This window comes from Lingula anatina, chromosome 2, assembly GCF_051362555.1.
Source record: "Lingula anatina isolate TDL-2025a chromosome 2, LinAna3.0, whole genome shotgun sequence".
Classification (NCBI taxonomy): domain Eukaryota; kingdom Metazoa; phylum Brachiopoda; class Lingulata; order Lingulida; family Lingulidae; genus Lingula; species Lingula anatina.
The window spans coordinates 23,652,182-23,665,172 of NC_141768.1; the positions used below are offsets into that span (position 1 = coordinate 23,652,182).

Below are 12,991 nucleotides of genomic sequence, written 5' to 3' on the forward strand. Positions count from 1 at the left end.
CCCCCCCCCCCCCCCCCACACACACACTCACACACAAAGTATCTTAATTCTGGTAATTAAATTCTTGGACCTTTCAAAGTGGAACAGTACAGACTATACCGCTTAAGTATAGGCCTACTCCACGATTATAAAAAGACCGTGCATAGGGCATTATTATAGTTATAATTTTAATATTGAAGGCTTTGTGCAGTTTGTGATTTGTCCTCGGTCATCCTCTTTGCCTGCAACATAACGTTAAATTTGGTTTATATCGTTCATGTACCCGAATTTCTTTCGTTCTTATTAGTTCTTTATTTCTGTCTGTGATTATAGTTTTGTTGGGAGGGGCGTAATCAAGTACGTGACAAGCTGCAGAACATTTGAACGTCGATATTGTGTAATTTGTCCTTTGCGATACGTGGTTCCTCTTGTGCGGCTAACGCACCTCCTCCTACCTGGCGCCCTCTATGTCCTGGTCCTGAACACGCCAAGCAGATCAAATTAACTACAGAAGTTGGAAGGAGTGTACGAACTTTTAATGAATCCGTAGAAGTTGTATATAGTTAAGATCGCCCAAACTTTGTGGCTTAGAATGAAAAACATAATGTTAAAGGACGTACTGAGATGGTCGGTGGTCGTCCTGACGTGGACTATGTGCCCGTGGCTCGTAAAGGGAGACCAACAAAAAAGTAAGTATCGGAAGTATTTGATGTAATATTAGAACTCGTTGATCAGACTCACGATCATGATGACTGTACACGCTGATCACTGTTATTACAAATCCCAATATACATTAAATGTTCACATTTTATTTCTTAAATTCAATCTCGGTTTAAAACTCTAAACTGGATAAATTTTGAAATGTAAACAAAGTTATTACAACACTACGTCGTGTCTCATGATTTATACCACCACAGGACAAGTTGTGTGGCGGTTTAATGCTTCATTGACGACAAGGTATTTTAACGTGATCGTTTAAAACATATCTGAATGAATAATGGATTTATGCAAGAAAATCCTATGTTAGCTGGGAACTAGTATATTTCCACTTCAAGTGTTTTAACAAGAAGTGAGAGTGATCATTACTCATTGATATTACGGGACAATATGCCTGAAAACGTGCATTGAGAATGAATGGGGGTACATGAGGGAGTACACGGGAGGAATAGGGAGAGAGGGAGGGGGTGTTATATTCGTTATACATTATAGGTATTCTAGTTAGGTACCATGACATGGGGACATATTCACAATACCAGCTTCCAAGATTTATACACTGATGTTAAAATTTGTGATGGTATTTAACATGTCCATGGGTTTCAGGCTGTGTTTTGACTTCTTTATAAATTAACTTTCCATTACAGTTTTTAAGCTGTTGGAGTGGGAAGCAGTCCTGAAATGATCCTAAAATGGGTAGTCTCCATAAAAATATTGACATTTTGAAAAAGAAATCGCCATGTATGTCATGAACAATAGAGTCTAATTACTGTAGGTTGAACCAGTGTCACAAGTGAATGATTGAAAATGGGTAGGATAAAGATGCCAATCAATATCTTTTATGAGAGTTAAATAAGATATTGATTCCAGTTTTCTTACTTGATGTACCACCACATGGACCGTGTACATGCCTTGTTTTCATTGAGTAGTTGCTTGTTTTAGTTTTGACATAGTATGATACATTAGATGATTGTGTAATTGTGTGGGTGGAGACAATTAATTTGGCATTAGTTTGACTAGGATATCATATGAAGATCTGGACAGTTCTAATAAAAATGTCAAATGTGATACTGTGATGAGTTTCAATTAAGCTAACGACAAGCACACGAGAGAGTTTTGACATGAGAAATTACAAGAATTTGGTAGGGGGGTCAACATTAGATTATTAATTCAAATAAATCGGTGTTCAAGTAATCTTTGTTACACACTTACTGCATATACAGTATCAATTATAACATTTGTGAAGATGTTCTATCTGCATGGAACAGGTTGATATAGCAAAGGAAGTGGTTGTTGTTATCGCCCTGCGCTTCTGTCCGGCTTTGTATCTGTGGAGACAGATAGCCAGTGTGTTTCAGACATAAGACTATTGATTTAGACTCTAGCCGCTAGGAACACAACCTATCCTGTTTATTGTAATGGATTATTATAATATATCAGTTTGGACTGCATAGAAATATAATGTACAGTGTATCCAGAATTGTTGACCAGTATATGCTACAAAGTTCTTAAAAAAAGATAAAAATTGTCTTTTACAAATTGGGCCACAATGAACTTCATAAAGGTGACTTGTTTCACTGAGCAGATTAATTGTAATACAATTTTGTTCTCTACAGTAATGGAACTAGGCTGGGAGAACAGCTGCTTTCATGTGGGTTTTTAAAGTCTGAGTAACATGCTTACAGTATGTTTACTGTACGAAAGTGTTGTGCCTACTTGCACTTTAGCAAATTAGGGCCTGAAATGTCTTCTTCGACATTTGCACAATGTTGTTAGCTGTATCTTATCTCATAAGGGTTCTGTTTTACACCCAGCCAGTGGAGCAACTGGACTCGGACTAGAAATTAGATTGAAGAGCAGTGGCTCAGTAGATGAAGTACAAGTCATGGAGGTTTATGTGAACTAGGGGAGATAATTGTCTCTACTTTGTGTTAAGCAGCACGTTAACTTGTCCAGGGTTATATCTGACTTACACCACCATTGGAGAAAACAATAGGCCATGTCATTCTCTGTTCCACATTCATGTGTGTTGTCACTTTCTGTGAAATAGAGCACAGCTTGACCTATTGTTTTCTGCTCAAAATATGGTTTAAATACAGAGAAAGTGTCTCCATAGTCCATATGACCAACAGTACATTTTGCTGTTTGTTCAGAAGTGCGTTGGTCTGATAGTTCAATAGCAATGGCTATTAGAAAATGGAAATAGTCTTTAGCTGTGATGCTATTAAAATAGAATGTCTCTTGAATAAACTTGATGGTAAATGGAACTTCAAGCAATGGATCCTTGAACATAAAAACCTTCAGACTATTGTATGCTTTGGAAAACGTGGAGGTAAATTTTCCACTGTTTTGGGATGAGCGAATCTTCAAACTTTTTCACAATAGATTTATGAGATGAATATTGCAAGATGAAATAAGGAATAGTGGTAATGTTAAGAAAACTAAATTTGATATGAAGAATTTGATGTTGGAGTGACTATTTCAAATCAAAAATGACAATTTATACTGGAATGCATTTGGTTCGATTTATCCAAGTTTGAATAGAACAGAATTACTGCAATGCTACAGATAAATTAGAATCAATGGGATTTGAAGAAAACCATCAAATTACAAATCCCTTGATGTTACTAAACACTTAGAGCATTAGTTTAGGTAATGTCAGATAGAAATAGTTGCAGATGATGGAATTCGATATTTTCATTAGGAAAGAACTGAGAAAGTCAAGTGTAAATTGGCCAAAGTTTTTTTTACTTCAGTAGCAAAATACACAGAGCAAAGTAATGCAAAAGGCACAACTGTTTCAGACAGATTTTAATAAATAACAACCCTGAAATTGTTTAGCTAACAAATTTACCGATGTGAGTCAGCCACCTGCGTTTCAGAACTTGCCATTTTATTAATGCCAGAAGTTTGTATGTACGAAAGTCAGGAAAGTCTGGTAAGACATTTATGTTCTACATGCACAGCAGCTCCTGTACAATATGAATGCATTGCTCAAAGCAATAAAATGTTCCTGAATAAATTACCATCTGTGTTATATATACTATAACTTCATTAGAATGACTTCATTCAAATCACGTAGAGGTAATAATATCAACTGTGGTCTTATTTGAATCGACACACTCTCCACTCGTTGACATCTTCACACTGTAACAATAAATGGATAAAAAAAAAATAATACAAATTAAGAATAAATAGTAAATACCAATTGTAATAACTTTCATGGGGGGCGGCTTGTATGAATTGAAAGAGCCTACATGTACTTCTTTCACTCTTTTATTTACCTGCGTGGTATGTTGATGGTTTCACCTGATACTCAAGATAAGGCATAAATGGCTATATTTCACTTTCACTTCTGTGCCTTTCCAGAGCTCAATGATCTATATCCACTCGGGTTATCAGACACCAAGTGGGTGGAGATCCATAGCCAGACAGACGGACTGCCAGCTTGGGGATGTGGGGGGACAGTTTTCCACCAATGGATGATATCTAATTAGATAGTGAAATTATTGACATTGATTTTCCACTAATAGCTGTACTAAGTGCAATGGATTGCTGTATTGCATGCACTCCATTACATCTTCAGTATTGGCAGAGAGGCATAGATTGGGAATTGTGAATGCTATCTTGCAGCCTGCTGTTATCAAGGACCATGTAATGCAGCAGAAATCTATAAAGGCCCCTTGCATACTGCAATCACTGAACAAATTTCACAGCCCAGAGCTTCTAATGATCTCTTTAAAGTTTTTTATGGTGCACACAGGGATGGAATCAGGTTATTTTGACTGTGCACAGTGTTTATGTTCCTTGGCCTGTGATTGCTAGCAGCTATGCAAACAGGGCCCCAGATCTATAGCCACACATGACAGTCACCAGGTAACACAGGCCAATCTCACCTGGGGCCAGTAGACCTGCCTGGTGCTTTAATCTCCAGATACCATTACCTCCCAACAGATGGACTGCTCGGCTATGTATATTTGCCGGGTAAATACTGGAGTATCAAAGCTGTCTTCAGATTAAAGGAACATTTAAATGCAGTTACCAGAACTTGTTTTATTCTTAGATAGAAATGTACAGAAAATTAAATTTTGCTTAAAAATGAAGTGTGTTCAAGTTCTGACAGACAAAATACACAACCAGTGTAGTGAGCTTCTGGGACCTCCCTCTTCGGACGGCCTCCAAAAAAAAAAAAAAAAAGATGTTCCCCTGTGTAATGGGGTATTATTCAGCCGTAGTATATAACCGCTGTTTGCCTCTGTATTTTGATGTCTCCAGGGGGAAAAAACAGAAAAATACTTCATCTAAATCTTCAGTCTTGAAGCTGAATTTCAAATACTTCTTTAAAGCCCTTCTTGCATTATTCTAATTAGAAGAAAAAAGGATGCCTTTTACACCACAGATGTTAGAAAGCAAAGTGGATCTTATGTCAATATTGGCTGTGAGAGAGCAGTCCATCCTTTTGTGTAGCCTTTCTCTTCTTTCTAAGAGTTCATTGCATTGTCATTCGTATTGAATAAGAGGAAACCAGTGGAAAGATAAAAGAAAATTGACCATTTTGCTATAACTGATGAGGTTTTTGAATCTGGGGAGTACAAGGAGTTCAGACGCATTCTATACCAGTGGGTCGTCTTTGTGAATGAGCTTACAGTGGTAATTTACTTCTAGCTATATCTCAAGCGAGGTATGAATTGTCTCTAATGCTCTCCACTTGGTTTAAAATAGCACTCAGTTTTAGTTTTTGATTGATTGTACAGTTTGTTAGTGCAAATAATGTCTCCACATGTAAATATCCTGTTTTCTAGAGAGGGGTTGTGTAATGCATTGTACGTATGGCAATTATCTGACTTCGCGGCCTCAGACACTGGGCAACCTGCTTTGTAATATCATTACAAGTCAGGAAGTTCCTAATAAATTTATTAAATCAAGCCCAAATAAAGTTAGCATAGTAAGTATAGCTAAGGCGTAGGGCCTCCTGATAACTATGGATGTAATTATAGCGGATTGCGAAGGAAAGGAATTAAGGCACTGAGGGGCATGAGGTGTGTATGGGATGCCGGGTATTCCACAAAACACACAACCAATCACAGATAAAGGCACTGTTATTGTTTCAGATTTTGGTTAAAGAAAAGAACTTGTGGCGGTTGTTAACTTTCTGGAATCGATTTGTAGTTTATTGGCTGAAGCCTTTTGTCATGGATTCCTGGCATGCCTTCATAGGGGAGAGCTGCTCCGCCAGATAATAAGATGATGATGAAGAGGTTATTTTACCCAACTTAGAACAGTCAGGTTGATTAAGTTCTTATTCCATTTCCTGTAATAGAAATTGACAGAACAAGTTAAAATGTCTCACTTAAAGAAATGAATATCTCGCAGCTTTGGGGTGGTTTATTCCGTTTTGCGGAAGACCAAGTTGGTTAGACCAACACCAAGTTGTTTTACCACCTCGGCTGATAACGAAAAAGGAAGAGTCAGTTGGTAGACCACCATAACTGACCACTAGGTTGTTGTCCAAAAGAGGTTGACAAAATAGTGAAGTGACTTTTAAACAATTTATGTATTTTATGTTTGGGTAATTGGGTATGTGTCTGACTTCCTATGTTACGATGTGAGTATTACAGATGACATTTTCTGTAATTCTTTACAACTTTCTCCTGCATTTCTCAAGAATTCAAAGTCCCTGAACTCAAAGTCAGCCAGTTGAAGCAGTCCATGGAGAGTCTGCTGTATTTTTACAGGATAGCTTTAGCTCTGTTTTTCTGTTTACTCTGTGAGGGATGGGCAGCTGTCCTTGTTTTATTTCACATAACTGGGGTAGTTGGTGCGAACTACTACAGTGCACATGCTGAAACATGGTCCTGATTGCTGAAAAATCAGACACGTTTTTCAGATTTATGGGGAAAGCGGGCCTCTTACTTGGGAAACAGACAGGGCCGTTATCATTTTGGTACGGCAAGTTATTGCTGCCGTGGACAAATTACCTGCCATTTCCTCTGACATATGACATCTTAATTTGTGGCGTGTTCGGTACCTCTGAGCCATTACATTGCCTTTACCTGTGCACCTATTAAGTTTGGGAGTAAGACCCTGCTGGGGGCCCAGCTGACTGGAACATGCAAGGAAATTATTTACTAGCAGACTGAAGAAGGTTTCAAAGAAGACTTTGTCAGGCTGGACAGAAACATGTGTACATTTTCACCTGTTTTATCACTTTTCACTTTCTACGAGGTTACGAGTATGAATTTCTTGACTGCTCTGTTGTTGTGTAAAGAAACGGTGGCATGTAGGGGTAAACACGTCTGTGTGCCCTTCACAATCACGGCATTGTCACCAGATTTTCAACCTGGCAGAGCCCTGTCATATGCCAAGCCAGCACACCTGCCATTACAGCCGTCAGATTATCCAAACAAATTGCGAGGAGGGTAAACTACGTCCATGGAAGGACTAGGCTTCGTTTACATACCACTAAATAAGCTTGCATGTCTCGTGTGCTTTCATCAATTTACTTAGTCGGTATTTATGACTTTTTTACTGCCACTTGATTTCATTTTTGGAGGCACCTGATGGAGGGTGTTTTTCTTTTCTTTTGGGTCTTTGATGACTTCCAGGTTCTATCATTAATTCTTGCCTTAAATGAATAAAAAAAATCAACTTTTCCAAAACTTTGTGTAGATTTTTAAAATCTTTTATGACAGTATGCCATGGCTGGGGACAAAGTAGCAGTGATGACAACTTGGTAAAATGATGAAATGACATTTTCATTGTCCACCCTGACTTTAAAAGACTATAATTTACCTACTTTTTGGATAAATATATATATATATTCATTCCTGAATGTTTTTTGAACAAAAAAGTGTAGTTGTTCAAAACCTATCCCTCATATCAGTATAGATTGTGAAGTGACACAGAATGGGTAAGGACTTTTCACATTGGTGTTCACTGGAGTGAGGACCACAGAATTGTGACAAAGTCCTGGTATATTGGTGGTTATCCGGGTGTGTTAAAGTTAGCTGTGGTGTACATGATATCCCTCTTTCTTGTCTATCACAGCAGTGGAGAAATACGACTCGTCCTTTAGGCAGCCCTAAAAAGCAGTTGAAAAGAACGCATAATAATCTATTCGACAGCACTTCAGATCTGCTAATACATCGCCGCATGCCAAAGCAGTACAACAGATAACTTATAGTGGTATCATAGATTTATCAACCGGTATATGAAAAGCATAGGAAACCTTTACTATCTTGGTATCAGTATAAAGATTTTCCAAGCAGTCAGCTGCTAGTCTGTGTGTGTGTGTGTGTGTGTGTGTGTAAAAAATGTGACAAGCATAATGAAAATAATGATGATGATAATGAAAGAAAACTAAATTATGATATTTTTCACATTAATTGTTGAATTGTTGGAAAGTATCTAGTTTGGGTTGAATTAAAAATTACACAGTTGAAGCAATGTAGTCATTCCTAAAACATTTTCATTTTCCAGTAAACCCACTTGTTTTTGATCATTATGCTTTTCATCAAAGTCTTAACTCTCAGTTTGTCAATAATGATTGTCTTAAGAAGGGATTTGTAGGTAATGGCTCTGTTAGACCATTATCTGATAAAGATTATGTACTTGTAATGGCAGATTTCTGGAGTATGGTTGGTGTTCTATAGGCATGAAAACCTCTGACACATTTCTATAACTCAGGCGTCCTTTTCTCAGTGAAGCTCCAGATATTCTCCATAGGTATAGTGCAGTGCAGCTGGTGCAGTGTCCAGGGGAGTTGTGAACCAAATCCCTTTTGACTGTAATGTTTGCCCTGTTTGCCATTTGCTGTGTATGGTTCATGTGCCATCCATACTCAGTACTTATGTGATGATAGTTTGGCAGCTGTTTTTTTATTTGGTATTCAGTATACACACATTCAGTACATACACACTGCTTGCTTATATTTCTGCACATTACACAGTTTTGCTTCTGGGGAAAAAATGTCATAGTTGCATACAGGTCATTAAAATTAGGAAATAAAGATGCAGAATTGTACTTGTGGAATTGATTTATTTTATAACCCCCCCTCCAAAAAATGTTTACAATTATTATTTAAAATTCCAGAAAAAAATTGATTTTGAAATTTTGAAATGGGTGCCAGGTTATCAAGTCAAAAGTTCTTTTTTTATCGCAGTCCTAAGTTTGAATTCTTGCAAGGTGTTTCAAATTTATGAATAATAACCATGTATCATTTAGTTTGTATTATTCGACATTGATCTTTGGTCTGAGTGGCAGCAATTACAGAGTGTAAGTCCTATATTTAGTCATAAAAATCAGAGCATGTAGCAGATAAAGCCACAGTGCAGCCAGTCACTTTTCCAGTGCATTTCTGCTTTGAGTTGACACAGAACTGGGACAATACAGAAATATTTGTTTTGAATTAGGACAAAGCCTGGTATTCTGTTCACTTCAAAGACAAGAATTTGCCTTGTTTTGGTAAACAGTAAACTACAAGAAAGTTACTCAAATGCACTACAGGGTCCTGGTTGCTTTTGGGCTCCTCTTGCTATGTTATTCCAGGGGCTGGGTTCACAAAGAACTTACGCCTGAAAACGATTATAAACTTGGGGACTAAATTTTTAGTCTACTTTGCCTCAAGACAATTCAGTAGCATTCCCATTTTAATGAAATATTATGCCTGTTTTGAGAACAGGAATGGCATGCCTATTGCTTCAGACCTGTACCTCATTTAAGTGGAGTAATAAAAATTTATCTTGTACTGAAGCAAACCAAAGTTTGAAGTCTAAAAGTTTGGAACAATTTTCAGGCCAAAGTACTTTTGTGTGGCAGGCCCTGGAGTGTGATATAATGGACTTGGAATCTCACCTGGTCCAGGGCCCATTGTTTGTCAGGTAGATTACATTATAGACACAGTACAGAAGAGGACAGGGTGGTGCGAAAACAATCCGAAAACAACCCCATGCCCTCATTGATGAAATTGTTGTCCCCATTAATCATGTGATTATAAGTTTTTGATTTGTATGCCCTTGTTATAGACATTTTTGTTCTCATTTATTAAGGTACTGCTTGCATTAATCATTGAATTGAAACTTTTTTCGTGTTTGACCAGATGAAGCTGTGGATACTGCAGATGCCTGTGTTTGTAGGTCCATGTAGCAGAAATTGATTTGCTCATTACGGAAATAATTCTCTACATCAATTTCACATGACTTGCATGCATTGCTTTGTTTTTTTTCTTTACTTCTAAGTGAAACTGAATTAGCATTAGACTTCAGAATTTAGTTGAAATACAAGCAAGTTTTCAGAGAATAAACATTTTCACTTTGAAAACTTCCTGTTTTGGTTGCTTTTTCATTACTGAAAGTTTAAAGCAGCAGCATGATATCCTATAAATAACACTAAACAAATGAACAAATGTACAAACTGCATTCATGTTTGGTAGAAACAAAATCACCATCACCATGATCACTTTATTAAGGTTTTTGCTCACAGGATTGGCAAGTGCTAAGTACTGTGCACACTGTACACACTTTCTTTTCTATTATATGTCTGACTCAGCATGACCAAGCTTCCCCTGGAAATTCCAACTTTTATAAAATACACAATAAAAATGCTGATTTCAGCTGACCTCTGACATTGGCCACATTCAGAACAGTGGACTAACTAGTCCAAGGGTCAAATATGGCCACCCCACTTGAATAGTTCCCCAAGGGAAATCTATTCATTGTCTATTAGCGGATTAGCAAACTTTTTAGTGGGTTGCCATATTTTGACCTGTGGACTAGTTAGTCTACTGTTCTGAATACAGCCATTAACTTACAGGTTTTGGGAAGTGTGATTAAACACGTTCAGGATACAGGATCTGAGAAGACCACAATGACATGAGATATAATTATATTAAACTTAGAATTAAGAAATTGTAGTCATATTTCCAGTAACCCTTTCCTATTTTCAATGAATCCCTCCTCTTCTTAGTTTTCTAATGGTCAGAATTTATGCATCTTGACTCTTCACTTTTGTTTAAATGCTGTGGAGTAAAGACACCATAATTCAACTTGCTAAAGTACACTCACTCAGATTTTCTACTTTAGAATGTAATAAGACCACAGATTCTTAAGACATCATTATCTAGAATTAAAGTGATCCAAGCCAGGATTTTGAACATATTCTAAGAGCATGAATCACTTCTTGTTGAACTAACCTGAGGACAATTCAAACTTTTAAAAACATTGACAGATAAAGACCTTAATCAATATTGTAAAAAAATTATCACATCCATTGTCCTCTGTTCAACCTTAGTAGTCAGCCACTGAGTCATCTTTTATTTACACAGTTTGAAAATAATGGCAGATTATGCTGGTCATGGCACGATTTCTCAAAGTAGAGTCAATGGCCACATTCAGAACAGTGGACTAACTAGTCCGAGGTTCAAATATGGCCGACCCACTTGAATACTTCCCCAAAGTGAATCTATTCAGTGTCTATTAGTGGATTAGACAAGCTTTTTAGTGGGTCACCATATTTGACCCAGGGACTAGTTAGTCTACTGTTCTGAATGTGGCCAATGGGTATCAGCACAGGGTTTGATCCTTTGCTTTTCCAAAGTTGTTGCAGAGTTATGGTGAGTGTCAGGAAAAGAAGATTCAAGGTTAGTTAGTAGGGGGGGGGGGGGGGGGTAAAATGTAGTTTACAGGGAAAAAAAAAGTTTTGCTCACCCAAACATTTAACAGAATCTAGTAAAAACGTATACAAAAATGCTTGAAAAAATAAAAGATGCACTCCATACTTCCATTTTCAGTCAGTTACTAGGAATACTCCTCTTTGTATTTTTTTGTCTAAAGGCCCAAAGAAAAGAAAATGTTTTATTTTAATCCTCCAGACAGCATTTTATGTTCCTGCTATACATCAAAGATTATTTCATCAAACATACATGTCAATGGATTTTGGTTTGTAGTCCCCTGAGACTTCAGGAAAATTGGCAGGCCTCTTTTGAAAAGAACTGTCAGTATTTGAAATGGGTATTTGATTTAATTTTCAATCAGATATTTAAGACTTTAGAAGACTGATAGCTCGGGAGGTTGGACCTGCCCCTGATACTTTCGTATGCTGCAGCTAGGATCCATTGCATCGGCCCTAGACCTCAGCATTGCAGCAAAATTAATTATATTAGTGGCATTAAGGGATCTGTCTGAAGATACAGGGTGGTTATGAAATGTCAGATGAAGAGCACAGTCTGCTACACATCCATTAACTCATCAATACATAAAACAAACATGTAACAAAATCAATAATGCTAATTATGTGGCTTATGGCTTTTCATTATTTATTTGGAATTTATTGGAGAGGGGTCACTTAAGTACATTAAGTTACATGAGCTTTCAAAGAATGCAGAATGGATCTACTCAGTGAAAATTTTTAATGGTTGTTTGTAAAATATTGTGAAAAAAGTCATGTGGTAAAAAAGTCACACATACACATACAGAAGACATGCCCCCCTCTCTCTAAAAAAAAAAGTGTATATATATGTACGTATCATTCAATGCAGTAGGAACTGGAAACTGCCAGGACATTAGGGACCATGTAGTATGAGGTGTGCTGCATTCATCCCAACAACAGTTTAGATATCAAATTCTGTCTCAAGTGGTTAGTATGGCTTGTGGTTAAACACTTGATAATTTGATACAACTATTGGTGTAATATAACCACACACACACACACATACCAAAAAAAAAAATGAATTAAGGATAAGATCAGTTTTAATTTTGTGATGATTATATCTCTGTAATCTATTCCTTTAATTTTACTTTGTTTTCAGACTTGTCAGGCGACACCCTTTTGCCAAAAGATCAAAACCATTTAGTAATTATAAAACAAGGAAGAAAATGTACGTTCAGGATTTTAGCAAAAAAAAAAAAAAAAAAAACTGCTCACCAGGTTATATCTGCCCATTGACAAGCAAAAATTATTGCAAGTCAGGCATGTTTTCTGCTAATATACCAGTAGAAGGTTAATGGACATGTTAAGGATGTGACTAGGGAGTAGAGAGGGTACCATTAATTGCTGTAAATATTCACTAAGTAGCAATAATGTTCTTCGTACCTATATACGATATATGAGTAATGTGGGTCCAAGATAGACTTCCCAGACAGGGATGGTCTTTATTTTGTGTGTTTTACAAATCAGCGGAAGAGATTGCAGGTAGTTTATCTCTGATAAGTACTTTCAAACTCAAGTATGCTGATTTGGGTTTTTGAAACAAGTTGATTTTGGAGGAAAAGATGTGGAAGTGAATTTTATTTTAACCTTCAAA

At 37.0% G+C, this 12,991-nt stretch overlaps 1 protein-coding gene across 2 annotated transcripts in view; it reads left to right on the top strand.

Annotated features, from left to right (window-relative positions):
• The first annotated feature begins 436 nt into the window (after nt 1-436).
• The window catches only part of LOC106153603 (epidermal growth factor receptor), a 65,730-nt gene continuing 53,175 nt past the window's right edge, over nt 437-12,991 (top strand). The window contains exon 1 of one of the 2 annotated variants that reach the window (XM_013527595.2): nt 437-668. In XM_013527595.2, the coding sequence (XP_013383049.2) occupies nt 572-668 (97 nt within the window). In that variant the 5' untranslated portion in view covers nt 437-571. Of the gene's footprint in view, nt 669-7,888; nt 7,935-12,991 lie in introns of those variants that run through there. The other variant, XM_087006729.1, reaches the window with a different exon arrangement.